The sequence below is a fragment of the Saimiri boliviensis genome, chromosome 6 (assembly GCF_048565385.1).
Source record: "Saimiri boliviensis isolate mSaiBol1 chromosome 6, mSaiBol1.pri, whole genome shotgun sequence".
Taxonomy (NCBI): domain Eukaryota; kingdom Metazoa; phylum Chordata; class Mammalia; order Primates; family Cebidae; genus Saimiri; species Saimiri boliviensis.
In genome coordinates, this window is record NC_133454.1 from 132,375,140 (window position 1) to 132,398,679 (window position 23,540).

The window sequence follows — 23,540 nt, forward strand, 5'->3', positions numbered from 1 at the left end:
TGGGCGCGGTGGCTCAAGCCTGTAATCCCAGCACTTTGGGAGGCCGAGGTGGGTGGATCACGAGGTCAAGAGATTGAGACCAACCTGGTCAACATGGTGAAACCCCGTCTCTACTAAAAATACAAAAAATCAGCTGGGCACGGTGGCGCATGCCTGTAGTCCCAGCTACTCAGGAGGCTGAGGCAGGAGAACTGCCTGAACCCGGGAGGCGGAGGTTGCGGTGAGCCGAGATCGCGCCATTGCACTCCAGCCTGGGTAACAAGAGCGAAACTCCGTCTCAAATAATAATAATAATAATAATAAAATAAAATAAAATCTAAAATGGGGCAAACACATGAGTAAGTAAGTACAATAAATTCTAGGCCAGGCGTGGTGGCTCACGCCTGTAATCCCAGCACTTTAGAAGGCGGGTAGATCACGAGGTCAAGAGATTGAGACCATCCTGGCCAACATGGTGAAACCCTGTCTCTACTAAAAGTACAAAAAATTAGCCGGGTGTGATGGTGCGTGCCTGTGGTCCCAACTACTCGGGAGGCTGAGGCAGGAGAGTTGCTTGAAAATGGAAGTTGCAGTGAGCCGGGATCGCACCACTGTACTCCAGCCTGGCGACGGAGTGAGACTCCGTCTCAAAAAATAAGAAGAAGAAGCATAAAAAATTTTAAAAGCCAAAAAGAAATGAAGAGCTAAAAAGGATTCAAGAGACAATGACAAAAATGGAAAAGAAGCAAAGAAGACCCAAGACTCCTACATGTAGCAGGAATCATTAGGGGGAGACAATCGAAGTTGTGTGTGACAAACTGTTAGAAAAAAACTGGAATAATAAAACAGCACTAATAAAAAAGAATGTAAGAGAAAAAGAAACATAGATCAGGTGATGCAATAGAAAATTCAAATTAAGAACACAGATTTAAACCCAAATATTTCAAATTATAAGTAAATGCATAAAGTGCTCTAGTTTAAATATAGATTGCTAGACTAGTTTTCTTTAAAAATGTGTAACTCTATGTAAAGTCAAATGTTTCATCTAAAACATTAGGTTTCAAAAGGTAAAAAAAAGGGGGGGGTAGAAAAAGATATAACATGCAAAGAAAGCTATATTAATAGTAGACAAAATAAAAACAAGGGCTCGGTGGGTGCCACGGCTCGCACCTGTGATCCCAGCACTGGAAAGCGGAGGTGGGAGGATCACCTGAGGTCAGGAGTTCGAGACCAGCCTGACCAACATGGTGAAACCCCGTCTCTACTAAAAATACAAACAACAACAACAACAACAACAACAAAACACACAGCAAGAGTGGTGGCCTGTGCCTGTAATAATAGGTACTCAAGAGGCTGAGGCAGGAGAATCACTTGAACCCAGGAGGTGGAAGTTGCACTGAGCCGAGATCGCACCACAACACTCCAGCCTGGGCAACAAGAGTGAGACTCCAGCTCAAAAAAAAAAAAAAAAATATATATATATATATATATATATATATATATATATATATGCGCACACATATTTATGCATCATTTATGTGCTGAGAATTGTACAGATCACAATCCTCGACTAATGAACCCTACATAGACCTTCTTGTTATTATTTAACTTTTTTCTCCATCATTACCCCAAGTGCCACCTTCCTCTCCACCCATAGGCATTGATCCTTGCACATATCTTTCCAATTCATCTTCCGTAAGTTTATTTACATACATGCGCACATACTCATGACAAATACGTAGTGTTTTTTAGTGTATATGTTTTTCGGTTTTGTTTTTCTTGGGTTTGTTTTTGCTTTTGAGACAGGTCTCGCTCTGTCACCCAGGCTGGAGCTAAAGCGCAACGGTGCAATCTCAGCTCACTGCGACCGCCACGTCCTGGGCTCAAACGATCCTCCTGCCTCAGCCTCCCAAGCAGCTGGAACTACAGTCGCACACCTCCATGCCCAGCTAATTTTTGTGGGGTTTTTTTGTAGAGACAGAGTTTTACCATGTTGCCCAGGCTGGTCTCGAACTCCTGGACTCAAGTAATCCACCCGCGCCGACCTCCCAAAGTGCTGGGATTACAGATGCGAGCCTCTGCATCCGGCCTTGTGTATGTTATTGACGTTCGTGATGGTTATAAATTTTGTTGTTTCTCACCTTTCGAGCAAATCGGGTGCTTTTTGCATGTACTGCTACATAAAAAGACAGCACATTATCTACGGCCCCGGAAGCGTGTTCCATTCGATTCACGGCCCCGTTTCCCACATCCACCACCCTTTTCTGTGAGGAGACTGCGGATCTCGGCTCCCCGCAGCCTCCGCCTCCCGCGTCCTGGCAATTCTCCTGCCTCAGCCTCCCGGGCGGCGGGGACTACAGGCGCGTGCCACCACACCTGGCTAACGTTTGCATCTTTAGTAGAGACGGGCGTTGCCATGGTGGCCAGGCTGGTCTCGAACCCCTGATCTCAGGTGATCCGCCTGCCTGGGCCTCCAAAAGTGAGGGGATTACAGGCGTGAGCCACGGCGCCCTGCCGGACCGTGCCGTTTTAAATGGATGAACTGTACGATCCGCGCCTTTTCTCTCAGTGAGGCTGCGCTTAACAAAGACACGTGGAGACTCGCAGCGGACCTGACACGCGCCGACTGGACACGAGAGAGACTCGGGAAAGGCGAGGCCGAGAGTTTCCGCAGGCGGAACCGGAACCCAGCTGCGGGGAGGAAGTGGAGGAGACCGGAACCCCGGGTGCGGAGAGGAAGTGGAGGAGACCGGAAACCGGGTGCGGGGAGGAAGTGGAGGAGACCGGAAACCGGGTGCGGGGAGGAAGTGGAGGACACCGGAACCCCGGATGCGGGGAGGAAGTGGAGGAGACCGGAAACCGGGTGCGGGGAGGAAGTGGAGGAGACGGGAACCCCGGGTGCGGGGAGAAAGTAGAGGAGACCGGAACCCTGGGTGCGGGGAGGAAGTGGAGGAGACGGGAACCCGGGTGCGGGGAGGAAGTGGAGGAGACGGGAACCCGGGTGCGGGGAGGAAGTGGAGGAGACCGGAACCCCAGGTGCGGGGACGAAGTGAAGGAGACCGGAACCCGGGTGCGGGGAGGAAGTGGAGGAGACCGGAACCCAGCTGCGGGGAGGAAGTGGAGGAGACCGGAACCCGGGTGCGGGGAGGAAGTGGAGGAGACCGGAACCCCGGGTGCGGGGAGGAAGTGGAGGAGACCGGAACCCCGGGTGCGGAGAGGAAGTGGAGGAGGCCGGAACCCGGGTGCGGGGAGGAAGTGGAGGAGACCGGAACCCGGGTGCGGGGAGGAAGTGGAGGAGACGGGAACCCGGGTGCGGGGAGGCAGTGGAGGAGACCGGAACCCCGGGTGCGGGAAACGTGGTGTGAAGCCAGCGGGAGAATCAGATGCGCAGCCTCCATGGCGGGCGCGGACGGCCGGGGCCTCCAGCGGAGGGGTAGAGAAACTGAGCCGGTAGCAGACAGAACAGCCGCGGGCGACATCTTTCACGCGCTGAGGCGTTTCCTGCTCGGCCGAAACGTTTTTCTAGAGTGAGGGCCGGCCGGGCGCGTGGCTCACGCCTGTCATCCCAGCACTTTGGGAGGCCGAGGTCGGAAGATGCCTTGAGCCCAGGAACTCCAGACCAGCTTGGACCCCTTGGGGTGACCCCATGGCTACAAAAATAGTTCGAATTAGCTGAGCGTGGTGGATGCGCCCGTGGTCCCAGCTGCTGGGGAGGCTGAGGAGGGCGGACGGCTCGAGCCCAGGAGCAGGCCACATAAAGCCACCTCTTTACCAAACTGCGGGCTGTCTACTGACGAATGCTCAGGAGGAAACTTCCAGGGGACGTTTTCAGGAAGGAGGAAACCGGACCCGGGAGGAGGAGGAGGATGTAAGCAAGAACCACGCCTAGAGTCCTTGGCGGACGTGTGGCGAGTTTATGAAAACACTGACTCTAAATAGACAATGACGAGCAACGTGGGAGGAGCTAAGACACTGGAGAAACGTGGCAGCTGACACGGGAGGAGCTGGGCAGGAGGAGAAGCTGTCCCCAGCTGCCTGCCCCCTCTCAGCAGGGGAGGAAGAGAGGGCAGTCACGTGTAGACAATGTTTTGTTTAAAAATAAACATGAAATGCTGCTAAAAACAGGAATAGAGTATATAACTTCTAAGTCAGTCAAAGCAAAACAAAAACAGAACCTTAAAAACTCCATGTAAGAGAAGAGGAGGAAGGAAGCACTAAAACGGGACAGGACAGTTGAATGCAAAGGATGGCGGGAGCCAACCCACACATATCAGAAAACATAACCCCATGGGCTCAGCCTATGGGGTGAAAAATGGAGACCTCAAAACACTGGAGCTTTTAAACCAGCTCCACGGTAGTCACAAGACACAGCCTTCGCTTGGAAGCACACAGAAAGGCTGAAAGAAACTGGATGAAAATGACTTCAGAAAAGTAAGGGGAAAAGGGAGCTGGAGAGAGAAGGAAAGACCACATGGTGGCATCTCTCTGTTCCACAGTTCCTGGCCTGACCCCACATCTGGCAGACAGCCATGCTCCCCAGCACAGAAAGAATAATGGAGAAAATAAAGGTACGAGCAGAAATAAACAAAAATATTTAAAACATACGAAAACAAAAACCAAAAAAACATACAACAAAGAGAATCAACAAAACCAAAAGCTAGTCTTTTAAAAGACAGAAAATCAACAACCTTTAGCAAAACTGATGAGAAAAAAAAAAAGTTGGGCAGGAGAAAGGACATGTATATCCTGAAGCAGGGATGAAAAATGGCAAATAATGGTGAATTTAGCAGCTGTTAAAAATAGGCAGCTGGGTGTGGTGGCTGTCTCTACCAAAAATAAATAATAATAATGTAATTAGCTGGGCGTGGTGACACATGCTTGTAGTCTCAGCTGCTCAGGAGGCTGAGGCAGGAGGATCACTTGAGCCCAGGAGATTGAGGCTGCAGTGAGCTGTGATTGCACCACTGCACTCCAGACCAGGTGATAGAGTGAAAAAAGAAAAATATCTATTTTAGCAAAGCAAATCCAAAATGTAAAAAAACAATAATACCTGTGTAAGTTGCAATAACCCCCAGCAATGCAAGGATTATTGACATTTTAAAATCTATCCTAAAATTCACCATATTAACTAAAGGAGAAGCCTATCTGATCATTTCAACAGCTGCAGAAAGCTATCCAGTAAAGTTCAGTGTCCTCTGAAGACAAAGGAAAGATAACTGGCAAATTAGGAATGACAGGGACCTCCCTTCATCTGATCAAATGTTCTTTCAAAACTTTAGGCCGGGCATGTGGCTCATGCCTGTAATCCCAGCGCTCTGGGAGGCTGGGACAGGGGGATGGCCTGAGCCCAGGAGTTTGAGACCAACCCGGGCAACATAGTGAGACCCCTGTCAAAAAAAAAAAAAAAAGGAAAAAATTTATAACATTTTACCTAATGGTAAAATGTGAGAAGCAGTACCTTTAAAATCAGGAATGAAACCACATTACTCACTATGCTGTTAAAACATTGTCCCCATCCGTAGCGTAAACCATAAAAAGAAATAAAAGATACCAGGATTACAAAGGAACAACAAATACTTTCAAAATTCACCAAAAATATGTGTTGATGTGGGAAACCAAAAAGAACCTACAGAAAAACAAGTAGAATGAAAACTCGGCCTTGGCAGGTTTGCAGAGAACAGGATCCACATGCACAACTCAATCAACAGGAGTCAGAACATACAACTTTAAAAGGTACCATCTACACCAGCAACCAGTGAGGAGGAGTCGATGACAGTGAATCTCACCAGTGCAAGCTCTTCATGCAAAAAGAAAAATTAACTTTATTCAGTTTTAAAGATCTTCCAAACAACTTGGGAAATAAATGATATCCACAGGTAAGAATATTCAAAATCTTTTTAAAATGCCCATTCTCTCCCAAATTAATCTACAACCAAGGCACATGTTACAAAACGCCGACAAGGATTCTTCACAAAATTTGGTGAGTCCCCATATAGACAGAGGAACACAGGGTTGGGGCTGGCCCTGGCCGTCCAGGTCACTGTCAGCTTCGCCAGTGAAGGTAGCAGGATATTAGAACAGGGTAACTGAGAGACCAAAGGGGCCACCAGAAAGCCAGGAAACGGCAGCGTGGAGAGACGTGGCACGGTAGTCCACGGGGAAGGCCAAGGGCGCCAGCCAAGTAGTGATCTATCCAGGAAAAAGAAACACAGGGAATCCCCACTTCAAAAAAGACACAGTTCTTCTCCAGGTAGGGTTGTTAAACTCCAAAGTTCCAAACTTCAGTGCACACACACACACACACACACACACACACAGGATTGCTGAATGATCTTGGGGAAAAGAAGGATTTCCTGAATGAGAAACAAACACGTAAATGCTCAAGAAAAAGATTACTACATTTTACAACATTCAAATTTTAAAACTCGGGACACCAGACGTCAACAAAAAAGAACAAACTGAAAAGTCACAGACAGGAACAAGAGAGCCACAAAAATGCACATTATTGATTAGAACCCAGAACATCCAGCCGAGTGCAGCGGCTCACCCTGTAATCCCAGCACTTTGAAAGGCCGAGGCGGGTGGATCGCCTGAGGTTGGGAGTTTGAGACCAGCCTGACCAACATGGAGAAACCCCGTCTCTACTAAAAACACAAAATTAGATGGGCATGGTTACAGGCGCCTATAATCCAGCTACTCCGGATGCTAAAGCTGAAGAATCGCTTGAACCCAGGTGGTGAAGGTTGTGGTGAGCCAAGATCATGCCATCGCACTCCAGCCTGGGCAACAAGAGCAAAACTCTGTCTCAAAAAAAGAAAAAAAAAAAAAAGGCCGGGCACAGTGGCTCACACCTGTAATCCCAGCACTTTGGGAGGCCGAGGCAGGCAGATCCCGAGGTCAGAAGATCAATGCCATCCTGGCCAACATGGTGAAATCTCATCTCTACTAAAAATACAAAAATTAGCTGGGCGTGGTGGCATGCACCTGTGGTCCCAGCTACTCGGGAGGCTGAGGCAAGAGAATCTCTTGAACCAGGGAGTCAGGTTGCAGTGAGCCAAGATCACACCACTGCACTTTAGCCTCATAACAGAGTGAGACTCCGTTAAAAAAAAAAAAAATCCAGAAAACTCAGAGAACTTCAGACACCAATAAAAATAATAACAATCTTGGCCAGGCACAGTGGCTCATGCCTGTAATCCTTGCACTTTGGGAGGGCAAGGCAAGTGGATCACTGGAGGTCGGGAGTTTGAGACAGGCCTGGCCAACATGGTGAAACCTTATCTCAACTAAAAATACAAAAATTAGCCAGGGTGTGGTAGCACACGCCTGTAATCCCAGCTACTCAGGAGGCTGAGGCAGGAAAATTGCTGGAGCCAGGAAGGCGGAGGTTGCAGAGAGCCGAAATTGTGCCACTGCACTCCAGCCTAGGAGACAGAAGGAGACTCTCCGTCTCAAAAATTAATAATGGTAATATAATAACTATCTCAATTTTGTGTGGTGAGCCAAGGACGTGAAATTAACGAGACTCTAATGACAGGTGACTGTATGGAAAGAGGCAGGACATTGCTAGTAACGAGGAAGAGGGCAGATCAAACCACAGTTACACACCCACATGCAGGGTGTAAGTCCAGAGTTGCAAGTTTGGGTGGGGGGGCCGGGAAACGGGAGCTCTCAAGCAATGCTGGTTGGACAGCAGCTGGCTGGGAGGGCCTCTTGGGAAGACAGCTTGGGAATAAGAACCTCCTCACCTTCAGGTACCCACACCTGCAGGAGGCGCTTCGGGCAAGAAAGGTGCCGTTTGCTTGAAATAACAACAAAAAGGAAACGAAATGTCCAGCATGTAAATGGAGAAGTAAATATGTTTAGAGACCAGAGAAAACGGATAAAGGAGAACCATACATGTCCCCTAGAGAAAAATCTCTTTAACCTAACATGTATTTTTTTCAAAAGCAATTTACACAAAGAGAAATACAGTGTAATATCCCTTACATGAAGTTTTAAGCAAGTAAAACTGTTTTTTTTTTCTTTTTTTTTTTTTTGAGACAGAGTCTTGCTCTGCCACCCAGGCTGGAGTGCAGTGGCGTGATCTCAGCTCACTGCAACCTCTGCCTCCCAGGGTCAAGTAATTCCCCTGCCTCAGCCTCCCAGTAGCTGTGATTATGGGCGCATGCCACCATGCCCAGCTCATTTTTGTATTTTTAGTAGAGACAAGTTTTCACCATGTTGGTCAGGCTGCTCTCGAAATCCTGGACTCAACTGATCTCCCCACCTCGGCCTCCCGAAGTGCTGAGATTACAGGCATGAGGCACCGTGCCCAGCCACAAAACATTTTTAAAGGAACATACATCTGAGTAGGAGCATCAAGACCTTCACGAGAGAGGTAAATTCCAAATTCAAGAAATTGTTAGGATGGGATGGAAATGACATGGAGAGGTGTGTGAACGGAGACTCCAGTTCTTCAGGCCGCTGTTTCCCAAGTTGAGTGGATTTTTTTAAAATTTTTTCAATAAATGATTCTAGAGAATGTGGAAAGAAATGGCACGTCTGTCCATACATCTCCCCATATCGTTTCCATCCAACCCTAATAATTTCTCGAATTTCTCTATACCATTTGTATAGGGAATAATTTATTTTTAAAAGAGACTTCATTTCTTTAGGCCATGTTTGCAAGTTGAGTGAGGTTTTTTTTTATATCCTTTAAATAAATTTTCTCTATATCATCTGTACAACTAAAATAAATTACTTTTTTTGAAACAGTCTTGCCCTGTTGCCCAGGCTAGAGTGGTGCCAGGCAGTAGTGAGATCTCTGCTCACTGCAACCTCCAGCTCCTGGGTTCAAGCAATTCTCCTGCCTCAGCCTCCCAAAGTGCTGGGATTACAGACGTGAGCTACCACATCTGGCTAATTTTTGTGTTTTTAGTAGACATGGGGTTTCACCATTTTGGCCAGGCTGGTCTTGAACTCCTGACCTCAAGTGATCCACCTGCCTAGGCCTCCAAAGTACTGCGATTACAGGTGTGAGCCACCATGCCCTGCCTAAAACAGATGCTTTTGTAAATCCAGTGTGACTCTGGAGTTCACAGGGAGGGGCTGGACACTTGGGGGCCTCCCTCAAGTCTGGACACAGATTCAACAAGAGCTGGGGCTCACCGAGTAGCCCATAAACATTAATGGCACATGGGTCTAACACCAAGGGCTGATCTAGAGGAAACAAGAAAAGGGGGCCCTAAAAATGGCACAAACAGGAACCAGGAAGTGACTGTGTGCCCAGCCTCACACCTGACCCTGGGCAGGTATATAAAGCACCCAGGCTCAGGGAGCTCCACACCTGCCCCTCCCTCTCACCTGCTCCTCTACCTGCTCCACCCTCAACCCACCAGAAACATGGGCTGCTGTGGCTGCTCTGGAGGCTGTGGCTCCGGCTGTGGGGGCTGTGGCTCCGGCTGTGGGGGCTGTGGCTCCAGCTGCTGTGTGCCTGTCTGCTGCTGCAAGCCCGTGTGCTGCTGTGTGCCAGCCTGTTCCTGCTGCAGCTGTGGCTCCTGTGGGGGCTGCAAGGGGGGCTGTGGCTCCTGTGGGGGCTCCAAGGGGGGCTGTGGCTCCTGTGGGAGCTCTAAGGGGGTGTGTGGCTCCTGTGGGGGCTCTAAGGGGGGCTGTGGCTCCTGTGGGGGCTCTAAGGGGGCCTGTGGCTCCTGTGGGGGCTCTAAGGGGGGGTATGTCTCCTGTGGGGGCTGTGGCTCCAGCTGTGGGGGCTGTGGCTCCAGCTGTGGGGGCTGTGGCTCTAGCTGCTGTGTGCCTGTCTGCTGCTGCAAGCCCGTGTGCTGCTGTGTGCCAGCCTGTTCCTGCTGCAGCTGTGGCTCCTGTGGGGGCTCCAAGGGGGGCTGTGACTCCTGTGGAGGATCCAAGGGAGGCTGTGGTTCTTGTGGCTGCTGCCAGTCCAGCTGCTGCAAGCCCTGCTGCTGCTCCTCAGGCTGTGGGTCATCCTGCTGCCAGTCCAGCTGCTGTGCCCCCGTGTGCTGCCAGTGCAAGATCTGATTTCTGGCTTTGCAGGACTCTTACCATGGCCATCTCTGGTCAGAAGCCAGGGGTTACTTCCCAGCCTTTACCTCCTTTTCCTGGCACCCAGTGAGCCAGACTCTCCTTCCACACCCACTGCCCTATCTCCTGCCCTCCCGCCTTGCCAAGCATGAACACTTCTCTTTGACCTCCTGCTAAGAAATGCCATGGGCCCCCATGTCCAAGAAGAATGCCTTTCAAGGCCTCCTTCCAGGCATCTGGAGACCACCCCGCCCCAGCCTGCAGCACATGCCGGTCCCCAAGCCCTGCCTGCTGCCACCACGTCCGCGATCAGCACGGACACCCCTGCAGGCCAGCCCGGGGTGCTCGCTCACTATGCAGTCACTAGGAGTTCGGATCTCTGTCCTGTCAACATCCAATAAACCACTCACCCCAGCACCCCACAGCTGTCTTGGTGTATTTATCTGCTTATTTCTCTCTCGGGGGTGGGGGGGGGCATCTGTGGCTGCATTGTGTCCCCTGAGAACCCTACACACCTGCCCTGAACCAGACCAGGGCTGCAGGTGTGGTGCCCTGGCCAGCGGGGGCCCTGGACACCGTGGCGGTCACAGGCAGGAGCACCAGTGGCCACCTGGCTCCGCCCCTCGCTGTGCAGCCCCACCACACCCTCTTGGCATCTGGCCCAGGGCAGGGATGTCTTGCCTTGATCAGGCAAGATCAATCAACTGGGGGAGGGAGGGCGTCACGGCCTGTTCAATACCTGGTCTTAGTCTCTTTGGGCCAATGTAACAGAATCCCATGGCCTGGTATGAGCAGCTGAAGTGTATTTCTCAGGGTTCTGGATGCTGGCAGTCTGAATTAAAGATGCCAGCAAGGCTCACGCCTGTATTCTCAGCACTTTGGAAGGCCGAGGTGGGAGAATCACAAGTCCAGGAGTTTGAGTCCAGTCGGGGCAACACAGCGAGACCCTGTCTCTACAAAAAATAGAACAAAATTAGCCAAGTGTGGCAGCACACACCTGTGGTCCCAGCTACTCTGGAGGCCGAGGTGGGAGAATCACTTGAGCTAGGGGGTTGAGGCCGCAGCAAACAGTGATCATGCCACTGTACTACAGCATGGGTGAGAGAGCGAGACACTGTCTAAAAATAAATAAAGATGCCAGCAAATCTGGTGTCTTGTGAGGGCCAAGGGAGCTCTCTGAGTTTTCGTTTTGTTTTGTTTGAGATAGAGTCCTGCTCTGTCACTCTGGCTGAAGTGCATTGGTGCCATCTCAGCTCACTGCAGCCTCCACCTCCCAGGTTCAAGTGATTCTCCTGTCTCAGCCCCACAAGTAGCTGGGATTACAGGCACGCACCACCGGGACTGGCTAATTTCTGTATTTTTAGTAGAGACAGGGTTTCACCAGGTTGGCCAGGCTGGCCTTGAACTCCTGACCTCAAGCAATCTCCACTTCCCAAATTACTGGGGTTACAGGCATGAGCAACCACGCCCAGCCTGGGGTCTCTTTTATAAGTTCAGCAATTCCAGGCTCCACCCTCATGACATAATCACGTCCCAAAGGCTTCACCTCCCAATATCGTCACAGTGAACTTGCGGGCCTGAACATTCAGCCCATAGCAGTCCCCACCTCGAGGAGGAAAATACTGGGCTCTGCCTCCCTTCCCTGGTCCTCAACCTTGGGCCTCGTTCTGCAGATTTTGGGAATGAAGCTCAGAGGGCATTTGATTATTTGGGGTGTGGGGAGATAAAATAAATTTACATGCATAACTTGAAAATTTAGATAAAACAGACAAATTCCTTGAAAAACACAACTTCACCACCACTGACACAAGGTGAAATAGGAATTGTAAACAGTCCTACAGCCATCAGAGAAATTGAACCTGTAATTAAAAACCTTCCCAGGCCAGGCATGGTGGCTCACACCTGTAATCCCAGCACTTTGGGAGGCTGAGGTGGCCAGATCATGAGGTCAGGAGTTCAAGACCAGCCTGGCCAACAAGACAAAACCCTGTCTCTACTAAAAATATAAAAATTAGCTGGGTATGGTAGTGGGCGCCTGTAATCCCAGCTACTCAGGAGGCTGAGGCAGGAGAATTTCTTGAACCCAGGAGGCGGAGGCTGCAGTGAGCCAAGATTGTAACACTGCACTCCAGCCTGGGCAACAAGAGCAAGGCTCTGTCTCAAAAAAATTAAAAAAAAAAAACCCTTCCCATAGTCAGGGACAGTGGCTCACACCTGTAACCCCAGCACTTTGGGAGGCCAAGATGGGGAGACTGCTTGAGCCCAGGAGTTAAAGACCAGGCTGGGCAACATAGTGAGGCACCATCTGAAAAATAAAAATTAAAAATTAAACAAGAACACCAAAGGAAGCACCAGGCTAGATGTCTTCATATATGAATTCTTCCAGACACTTAAGGAAGAAATAATACCCATTGTGGTAGACAGAATAACGGACACCCAAAAATGTCCACATCCTCATCCGTGGAACCTGTGGCTGCAGCTTTCTGAGTGATTCCTCCCTGTTACCCTCCATGGCAAGAGGGACTTTGCAATGCAGTGAAGGTTAGGGACCCCAAGATGGGGACCTGGATCATTCAGGTGGCTGTGATGTGATCATGAGAGTCTGGATAAGATGGAGGTCAGAGGGTCAGGATCAAAGGGATGCTGACAGACACCAAGGCTCGAGTGCTCCATGGATGGGGATGTGCCACAGGCAGGCACCGTCCGAGCCGGAGACTGCAGGGAACGCATCCCCCAGAGCACCCACCTCCACTCCCTGACCACCTCATCGCAGCTTGTAAGACCTATTTTGGATTTTTTGTTTGTTTGTTTTTGAGACAGAGTTTCACTCTTGTCACCCAGGCTGGAGTGCAGTGGCACAATCTTGGCTCACTGCAACCTCTACCTCCTGGGTTCAAGCAATTTCTCCTGCCTCAGCCCTCTGAGTAGCTGGAATTATAGGCATGTGCTACTATGCCCTGGCTAATTTGTGTATTTTTAGTATAGACGGGGTTTCACCATGTTGGCCAGGCTGGTCTCGATCTCCTGACCTCATCATCCACCTGCCTTGGCCCCTCAGGGTGCTGGGATTACAGGTATGAGGCACCACATCCCACCATTAAGACCTATTTTGTACTTCTGGCCTTCAGAACCTTAAAGTAATACATTTGTGTTGTTTTAAATACTAAACGGCCGCACCTGTGATCATTTATTGCCGCAGCAATGGAAATGAATATGCAAGCCTTTCACAGACTCTCCTAGAGAGCAAAAACGAAATGTTTCCCAATTGACTTCATGAGATTAGCACCCTCTTGGTAGCAAAACTAGAAACAGCCAGAAAGAAAATGTGGACAGGTGCGGTGGCTCACACCTGTAATCCCAGCACTTTGGGAGGCCGAAGCAGGAGGATCACTTGAGGTCAGGAGTTCAAGACCAGCCTGGCCAACATGGTGAAACCTGGACTCCACTAAAAATACAAAAATTAGCCAGGCATGGTGGCGGGCACCTGTAATCCCAGCTACTTGGGAGGCTGAGGCAGGAGAATCGCTTAAACCCAAGAGGTGGAGGTTGCAGTGAGCTGAGCCAAGATCGTGCCACGGCACTCCAGTCTGGGCAACAGAGTGAGACTCCATCTCAGAAAAAAAGAAAGAAAATGTATTTGCCAAATATTTCATGAGCAAATGTAAAAATCTAACAAAATTCAGCAAACATATCATGAGCAGGGATGACAGACTGATTATACATTCAAAATCCAACCCATGCCCTTCACCACGTTCACAGAACGAGGGAGGAAAAACGCTTTCTCATCTCAGTAAATGGAGGAAAAGCACTTCAAAAGGCCAACAACAGAGAAACACAGCTGAGCCGACAGCACAGGCTTCGGGGCTCCCTGAGCGCCTGTGGAGAATGCCCTCACCACGCCGTGGCTGCGGGTGCTAGGCGAATCACGGCCCCTCCGCCGCCATGCTCCTGGCACTCAAGTGGGCTGAGTCTATGGTTAGAGGCTGCGTGACAAGTGTGGACTACACACACGGCCCAGTAGGGCCATGGTCACTACTGTCCTATAGGGAAGACCAGGAGAATCCCTGGCCCCACAGAGAAAGCACAACCATGCCCTGTCCCAACTGCCACCACCAGGGCCAGCCCGATGGCAATGTAACCCCACATAGAGCCCTGAGACGCTGCCCTGTCCCACTGACCCCACAGCTGGAGTCACCCCAAAAGCAGGGTGACCCGTCCAGCCCCCGCTGGGGACTTACACGCAGACGCAGCAGCTTCTGGAGATGGACAGCAGGAGAAGGGGACGCCCCCCCAGGTGCGTCCACAGCGAGGGGCGGCTCCGAGCTCGTTTGAGGCGTAAGTAATTGGTTTCAGTCCGGGGCTAGTTTCCACGTGGTGAGCAACGTGTTTGCACTTTCAACATTTTGGGCAACACCTTTCTCAGAGCCTGGGAATGTTCGAGGCCCCAGCTTGAGCTCCAACCTGCAGGGAAATCCCGCTGCTGACTGGGTCACAGAGGGGTCAGGACACGGCAAGAAGCAGGGGCCCTGGGGACCCCATGGATGGAGACCTGGAGTGGGGGGAGAAGAGGGGCCCCCGCCACCCGAGTCCACACACAGGGCGGCGATGGTCCACGTGCCAGGGCAGGGACAACCACGTCACGCCCCAGGGCCGGGGCACGGCCAGGTGGTTCCTGCGTACTCCACACTCTATCCAGCTCTGCACTTTGCTGTGTGGGCTTCTGCTTCGACAGCCCCGGTATGGCCTGGGCTGGGAGCCACTCCCAGGGACTGCCATGAGCCATGGGGAGAGCCGTCCCAAGCCTGCGGGCACGACTGTTCCCCTCTGGCCATGGCGAGGCACACTGAGAGCTCGAGAACAGTGCCCTCACCTGAGGAAGGCTGAGTGCCATCAGGACCTGCCTCCACAAGGAAGAGGATCTACTGCCTCCCTTCTCAGGGAGGTCCTGAGCCAGAGGTCCTGAGCCAGAGACCGTAACAAGCCGGGGTCTAAAGACACCCCGGATGAAGACAGAGTCCCCCCAAACCAGTCTCTACAACACCAGACGACACCAAACACAGGAATGACAGCCGCTCCCCGAGGGGTCCAGCATGCCACTGTGAAGGTGCTGCTGACCAGGTCCCCAAAGATGAGATCAGCGGGGCGAGCACCTGAGACATTCAGCTCCCATGCGGCTCTGGGAGGTGGCCAGTGGCCACTCAGTGGCCTAGACCAAAAGTGCCTCAACAGAGCCAGACCCTTGCGGAGCAGGGGAAGCCACCCCTCCTGGGCACCCCCACTGCGCTGCCTGCACCCCTGTGTCCTGATCTGATAGCCTTTGGGAGAAGCAGCATTAGCAGGAGGCTGGGAGGTGACTCCCTGATGCAGGGGTGACGGAGGCTGCAGACAACTTATGGCTATTTGCACACACGCTGGAGTGAGCCACCCAGGTGACAGCTTTGGGGCCAGGCCTGGCAAGCAACTTGTTCATGCTGGGACGCTCTAGCATATTCCATTTGAAGTCAGGAACCGCACAGACCCCTCACGTGTGTGTCGGCTGCTTGGCCCCTGCCTCAGTCCCTTGCCTTGCTGCCCAGGGAGGGCCAGCCTGTGATTTGACCATCACATTCCTGCAGCAATGGGAGCTCCAGAAGCTTCTGCACTCTGCTGCAGCCTCCCCAAACCCTCAGATGCTCCGGCCTGCCCAGCGGCTGCCCAGAGGGGCCAGTAACCCCACCCGAAGGTGCAGCGATGTTAATCTCCCAGGAGGGTAACTCCAACCCACAAGAGCAGAAGACAGGAAGAGCTTGCAGAGAAATTCTTCTCCCCTCCTCCCTCCTGTGGACTGTTCTGAGCTGAGCGTCGCTGCAAGGTCTCGGGAGGGCTGTGCAGACGCGGCCAGCTCCAACTTCAAAAAACCTCACAGCAGCTGAGTGAGACGCAGCCTTCCCTGTGCTTCCCCCCGCCCCCGCCCCACACACGCACCCCTACGATTCACCCTTCCAGAAAACGTGTGCACTGAGCTTTGCGTCTGGCTACTGTCTCGGAAATGGAGGCGGAGGCTCCCACCGTCACCACATCCACTCAGCACCGTCACGGTGATCCCAGCCCACATAACACACAAGGAAATGAGCAACCTGAGGTCACCGACGATGTGGCCATCTACCCGGGAAGTCCAAGTGAAGCTACCGACGGCCGCCTGGAGGAGCGAGAGACGTCAAAGAGGGTGATCTGACAGCCTGCCCGTGACAAAGAACAGCACAGCAGAAATCGGGGTTTTTATAAGAAGCCTTTCACAAAGCAACTGAAACCATAAGCTCAGGAGTAATGTATGCAGCAGGAAGACATCAAGCCATATGGCCGGGCGCGGTGGCTCACGCCTGTAATCCCAGCACTTTGGGAGGCTGAGGCAGGTGGATCACGAGGTCAGGAGTTCAAGGCCAGCCTGGCAAAGATGGTGAAATACCGTCTCTACTCCCAAGTCAGGCAGCTAAAGCGGGAGAATTGCTTGAACCAGAGAGGAGGAAGCTGCCGTGAGCCGAGATGGTGCCACTGCACTCCAGCCTGGGCGACAGAGCGAGACTCCATCTCAAACAAACCAACCAACCAACCGACAGCAATATAGAAGGACTTCTTCAAAGTAAACATGCAGCCTACGTGAGAACAGTCAGTCCAGTGTCCTCCTCATCAATCTACCAAGCAAATGTGACTATAATCAAAATACCTCAAATCCCAAGTGTCGGCAAGGGTTTTATTTTATTATTTTTTCAAGACAGAATTTTGCTTTTGTCTCCAACCCTGGAGAGCAGTGGCACAATCACAGCTCACTGCAACCTCCATCTCCCGGGTTCAAGCGATTCTCCTGCCTCAGCCTCCCTAGTAGCTGGGATTCTAGGTGCCCACCACACCCAGCTAATTTTTGTATTTTTTGGTAGAGACAGGGTTTCACCACATTGGCCAGGCTGATCTCAGACTCCTGACCTCAGATGATCCACCTGCCTCAGCCTCCCAAAGTGCTGGGATTACAGGTGTGAGCCACCGCACCAGGCCCTGGCAAGGGTTTTAAATGGAGTTCTCCTAGCCTGCTGGCGGGGTGTGTGTTCAAATTCTCCAGTCAGGGCAACTTAGCCATATCTGAGGACACGGAAGGTGGGAACGCTTGCCACCTGGCAAGCCCACTTCTCAGACCCACATTCCTCAGACAAATCCGCCCCAGGGTTACGGTGACCGTGTTTCTCCCAGGTTGCTGTGCAGATGGCATGGCCTCTCTGGAAGACAGTCCGGTAGTTTCTTCTAAAGGAAACCTACGCCCTCCACACAGCAGCGGGCCCCCCGGGCATCCGCCCTGGAGAAACAAAAGCTGTGTATACGTGGACATTTACTGTGGCTTTAGTGGCAGTCTCCAAAAACTGAAAACAAGGCAGATATCCCGCAGTGAGTGAATGCGAAACGGGGTACAGCCCTGCCACGAAACACAGCCAGGACTAAAACGGCACAGACTGCTGACACCCGCAGCAACCCGGGTGACCTCAAAAGCGCTGCCGCAGAAGCCTGCCTGCTGTGCGACCCCATCCCCAGGATGTTCCCAAAGGGATGGATTTGTTTTTTGAGATGGAGCGTCACTCTGTAGCCCAGGCTGAAGTGCAGTGGCACAATCTCGGCTCACTGCAACCTCCGCCTCCGGGGCTCAAGCGATTCTAGCACCTCAGCCCCCCAGCGAGCCGGGACTACGGGTGCACACCACCATGCCAGGCTCATTTTTTGTGTTTTAGCAGAGACGGAGTTTCACCACGTTGCCCAGGGTCGTTTCAAATTCCTGAGCTCAGGCAATCATCGGCCTCAGCCTCCCCAAGTGCTGGGATGACAGACGTGAGCCACTGCACCAGGCCCCAAAGGCTATATATCCAGGTGGAGACCAGACCTGTCTCCCCAGGCAGGGGGGAAGGGCGGAAGGCAGGCACGACTCTAAGACAGCTCGAGGGAGGCTGCCCAGGAGACGGAGCGGCCCTGTATCCTGATGGTGATGATGGAATGTGAATCCACGTGTGTGTGAAAATTCACAGAACTGCACACCTCGAAAAGTCCTTCTGGCAAGGAAGTCAAGAAATTGGAAGGCCACCGTGTTGCTGGTGGGACCGGGGCTTGGTGCTGCCGCCGCGGAAAACAGTTCGGTGGCTCCTTGAAGCTACACAGAGAATCGGTGTAGGATCCAGCAATTCCAATCCTGTGTACACACCCAACAGAACAGAAAGCTCAAGTGAATCCACGCACACCCATGCCCATGGCAGCCTCGCTCGCCAGAGCCAAAAGCTGAACACGACCCGGTGTCCACTGACGGATGAATGGACCCACACAGTGGGGTCCATCCACACGGTGGAATACGACTCAGGCTTTAAAAAGGAGGTGGGTTCTGACCCCCACTCCAGCATGGATGGCCTCCCTGGAGAACAGCATGCCAGGTGAAACAAGCCGGCCAAGAAGGGCACGTGACGCCACAGACAGGAGGTTCCCAGAGTAGGCAAAGTTACGGACAAAAAGCAGAATGGGGTTTGCCAGGGGCTGGGAGGAGAATGGGGAGTGAACGTTTAATGGGAATGGAGCTTCGGTTCGGTCCGATGAGAAAATTCTAGGTGCTGATAGTCACACAACAATGTGAATGTACTTAAGGCCACAAGCCGTACACTTAAAAATGGTTAAGATGACTGTTTTGTGTTATGCATATTTTACCACAATTTTTTAAATGCCATGAATGAGTCCATTTTACCGTACAATATTCCTTAAAGTGAAATAAAAGTGTGCATAAAGGACAATAAAAAACTGAGATGTGGCCGGGCCCGGTGCTCACGCCTGTAATCCCAGCACTTTGGGAGGCCGAGGCAGGCGGATCACCTGAGGTCAGGAGTTCAAAACCAGCCTGGCCAACATGGTGAAACCCCATCTCTCCTAAAAAAAAATGCAAAAATTAGCTGGGCGTGGTGGCGCACACCTGTAGTCCCAGCTACTAGGGAGGCTGAGGCGGGAAAATTGCTTGAACCTGGGAGGCAGAGGTTGCAATGAGCCAAGATTGCACCATTGCACTCCAGCCTGGGCAATAGAGCGAGACTCTGTCTTAAAAAAAAAAAAAAGAAAGAAAGAAAGGCCAGGCGCGGTGGCTCACGCCTGTAATCCCAACACTTTGGGAGGCCAAGGCAGGTGGATCACGAGGTCAAGAAATTGAGACCATCCTGGCCAACGTGGTGAAACCCCATCTCTACTAAAAAAATACAAAAATTAGCTGGGCGTGGTGGCGCGTGCCTGTAGTCCCAGCTACGCGGGAGGCTGAGGCAGGAGAATTGCCTGAACCTGGGAGGTCGAGGTTGCAGTGAGCCGAGATCATGCCACTGCACTCCAGCCTGGTGCCTGGTGATGGAGTAAGACTCTGTCTCAAAAAAAAAAAAAAAAAAAAAAAAAAAAAAACTGGAATGTACCTACAGATCTCCTGTGCCTGTTAACACACAGGTTCCGAAGCCGGGCGAGGTGGCCTCTAATCCCAGCACTTTGGGAGGCCGAGGTGGGAGGATCGTTTGATTGCAGGAGTCCAGACCAGTCTGGGCAACATGGCAAGACCCTGTCTCTACCGAAAACTACAGAAACTACATGGTGGCACGTGCCCTGGGATGTGGAGGCTGCAGTGAGCCGAGTTCACATCACCGCACTCCAGCCTGGGCTGCAGAGCAAGACCCTGTCTCAAAACGAACAAATGAAAACCAGGTTCTGGCTCAGCAGGCTTGGGGTTGAGTCGGGGTCAAAATTCCGAATACCTGACACCGTCCCATGCAATAGTGAAGCTGCTGGCGGGGGCGGGGCGCCGGAAGACAGCTACCAGCATGTTCACAGCAGCACAGCTTCGTGCAGCCAAAACTGCAAACCTAATGAGACCCATCGAGGCTAAACCGTCTGTTCACACAACAGAAACCCACAGGGCAGCTAAAACAAAAGAACTCAGCTCATTTGCATAAAAAAATTAAGTAGGCTGCATGGTGAAAAAAAATCAAACGGAGAAAGCACAGTTGCCCTTTGATACTCATCTGTGAACAGCTGAAAACACACAAAATAAAGCTACCTGTTGTACCTGGGGACTCATATAGGCAGCAAAGCTAGGAAGACAGCACTGGGAAGACCCCCACCAACCTTGGCAGTGGCCGCCTCTGGCAAGAGGGGAGGGGGTGGGACGGGGGTTTCACCTGCTTCCACACTGCTGCTTTTTTCACCTGAAGCAAAAACGGAAAAATGCTGAGATTGCTTAGTCTAGCAGGTAGATATGTGTTATATTGCTCTCTATGCACATTTAACTTTTAAATGTCATAATAAAAAATGAGAGGCTGAGTGCAGTGGCTCACGCCTGTAATCCCAGCACTTTGGGAGGCCAAGGCAGGCAGATCATCTGAGGTCAGGAGTTCGAGACCAGCCTGGCCAACATAGTGAAACCCCATCTCTACCAAAAATACAAAAATTAGCTGGACATGTTAGCACATGCTTATAATCCCAGCTACTCGGGAGGCTGAGGCAGGAGAATCACTTGAACCCGGGAGGCAGAGGTTGCAGTGAGCCAATATTGCACCAGTGCACTCCAGCCTGGGCAACAAGAGCAAAACTCCATCTCAAAAAAAAACTAGGAGAGAAAATAATCCCAGCATTTTGGAAGGCGGAGACAGGAGGATTGCTTGGGCCCAGGAGTTTAAGACCAGCCTTGGTGACATAGCAAGACCTCATTCATTTCTACCAAAAAAAAAAAAAAAAAATTTATTTTTTGAGATGGAGTCTCACTCTGTCCCCCAGGCTGGAGTACAGTGACATGATCTCAGCTCATTGCAACCCCCTCCTGGGTTCAAGTGATTCTTGTGCCTCAGCCTCCCAAGTAGCTAGGATTACAGGCATACGGGCCACTAGACCTGGCCAAAAAAAAAATTTTTTTTTTTTTTTGAGACGGAGTTTCGCTCTTGTTACCCAGGCTGGAGTGCAATGGCGCGATCTCGGCTCACCGCAACCTCCGCTTCCTGGGTTCAGGCAATTCTCCTGTCTCAGACTCCCGAGTAGCTGGGACTACAGGCACACACCACCATGCCCAACTAATTTTCGTATTTTTATTAGAGATGGGGTTTCACCATGTTGACCAGAATGGTCTCGATCTCTTGACCTCGTGATCCACCCATCTCAGCCTCCCAAAGTGCTGGGATTACAGGCTTGAGCCACCGCGCCCGGTCAAAAAAATTTTTTTAATTAGCTGGACATGGTGGCACACTTCCGTAGACCCAGCTACTCAGGAGGCTGGGATGGAAGGATCCCTTGAGCTCAGGAGGTTGAGACTGCAGTGGGCCATGTTCCCACCAGTGCACTCTGGCCTGGGTGACAGAGTGAGCTCCTGTCAAGAGAGAAAAGGGAGATGGGAAGGAGGGAATGATGGAAGGAAGGAAACAGGGGAGAGAGAGTGAGAGGAAAGAAACAAAAGTAATCTGAAAAGTGTGTTGAAAGCACGTAGGAGTTGGGTGTGGTGGAACATGCCTGTAATCCCAGCTACTTGGGAGCCTGAAGCAGGAGGATCACTTGAGCCCGCGAGGAGTTCAGTCCAGCCTGGATAAAATAGTGAGTCCCTGTATCCGTTTTTTTTTTTTTTTTTTTTTAAAGCATATATAATAGGATGCGACCCACTGCAGTTTTTTACAGCCCAAATATGAAACTAACCTAACATGCCTAACATGTAAAAAATAAAGAATTGGTTCAACTATCGCTGTACACCCATAAAATACAGAACCACAGAGATATTTATTATCAAGTTGTGAGAAAGCAGCAATGTGGATGAATCTCAAAAGTATTTCCTTAAGGCCGGGCGCCGTGGCTCATGCCTGTAATCCCAGCACTTTGGGGGGCTGAGGCGGGTGGATCACTTGAGGCCAGGAGTTCGAGACCAGCCTGCCCAACGTGATAAAACCCCATTTCTACTAAAAAATACAAAAATTAGGCTGGTGTGGTGGTAGGCACCTGTAATCCCAGCTACTCAGGAGGCTGAGGCTGCAGAATCGCTTGAAGCCAGGAGGCAGAGGCTGCGGTGAGCCGAGATCACACCACTGTGTGACAGAGAGACTCTGTCTGGAAAAAAAAAAATAGTATTTCCTTGAGTGAAAGATGCCAGGGCAAAAGTCCACTCACTGTATGTTTCCATTTCTATGAAGTATACAGATGGCAGTAAGTGACGGTGACAGGTCAGAGGGCGAGGATAGGGCACCAGGGAACTTCCTCGAGTAACAAAGTTTCTAGGTCTCATTACAGTGGTGATAAAACTGTATATACAGTTGTCAAAACCCATCTACTGGCCAGGTGTGGTGGCTCATGCCTGTAATCCCAGCACTTTGGAGGGCCGAGGTGGGAGAATCACTTGAGGTCAGGAGACCAGCCTAACCAACATGGCAAAACTCCGCCTCTACTAAAAATGCAAAATTTAGCTGGGCGTGGTGTCACGTGCCTGTAATTCCAGCTACTCAGGAGGCTGAGGCAGGAGAATCGCTTGAACCTGGAGATGGAGGTGGCAGTGAGCTGAGATCACGCCATTGCACTCCAGCCTGGACCACCAGAATGCCATTTACTTGGATAATGGGTGCCAAACGCTATGGGAGGGGGTTGGGAACTAATAACTAACTGTCTAATAAGCACAGAGTTCCAATTTTGCAGGATGAAGAGCTCCAGAGATTGGTGGTGGTGATGCTCACACAGCAAAGTGAATGTACTTAATGCTGATAAATTCACTTGAAAATAATTCATATGGTACATGGCATGTTATCTTATGCTATTGTATTTTACCACAATAAAAAAAAAAATAAGGTTTTTAGCGCCGGGCGCGGTGGCTCAAGCCTGTAATCCCAGCACTTTGGGAGGCCGAGGCGGGTGGATCACGAGGTCAAGAGATCGAGACCATCCTGGTCAACATGGTGATAACCCCGTCTCTACTAAAGGTGCAAAAAATTAGTTGGGCATGGTGGCGCGTGCCTGTAATCCCAGCTACTCCGGAGGCTGAGGCAGGAGAATTGCCTGAACCCAGGAGGCGGAGGTTGCGGTGAGCCGAGATCGCGCCATTGCACTCCAGCCTGGGTAACAAGAGCGAAACTCCGTCTCAAAAAAAAAAAAAAAAAAAAAAAAAAAAAAAAAAAAAAAAAAAGGTTTTTAAAGAAATAACTGGAAAAAAGCCTACTTGAACAGCTGGGATGGGCATTTTATTGAGTTAACTGTGCCTTGACTTTCAAAAGGTTGGGAAAACCGTGGCACGGAGGTTTGCTCTATGTAATTAGTGGAAACGATTTCATGCGCATCCGCGAGCAGGTGAGCCCCGCCGCTCGCTCCGCGGTCAGGATGCTTCGGGAAACGACCTTGGGCGTCCTCCCGGCGGCAGAGGGCGCGCGCGAGCCGCCGGGCCGGCCCCGCTCAGACCCCACCCGTCCGGCCCCGAACGCGCGTCCCGTGCGAGGCTGCTGGGCCCCGCCACGACCCCCGCTGCGGCCTTGGCGCCTCGCTGGCCC

General features: G+C 51.3%; 2 protein-coding genes across 2 annotated transcripts in view; both read right to left on the bottom strand.

Annotated features, from left to right (window-relative positions):
- The window catches only part of LOC141584967 (uncharacterized), a 32,299-nt gene that overhangs the window by 2,644 nt on the left and 6,115 nt on the right, over positions 1 to 23,540 (bottom strand). The window lies entirely within an intron of this gene.
- LOC141584787 (uncharacterized) lies at positions 5,780 to 19,915 on the bottom strand. The gene is made up of 4 exons (XM_074400316.1): positions 19,794 to 19,915; positions 17,302 to 17,338; positions 16,141 to 16,192; positions 5,780 to 10,030 (listed from the first exon to the last, which is right to left on the bottom strand). Exons 1-4 carry the CDS (start codon positions 19,913 to 19,915, stop codon positions 9,348 to 9,350), a joined length of 894 nt encoding a protein of 297 aa, XP_074256417.1. The 3' UTR covers positions 5,780 to 9,347.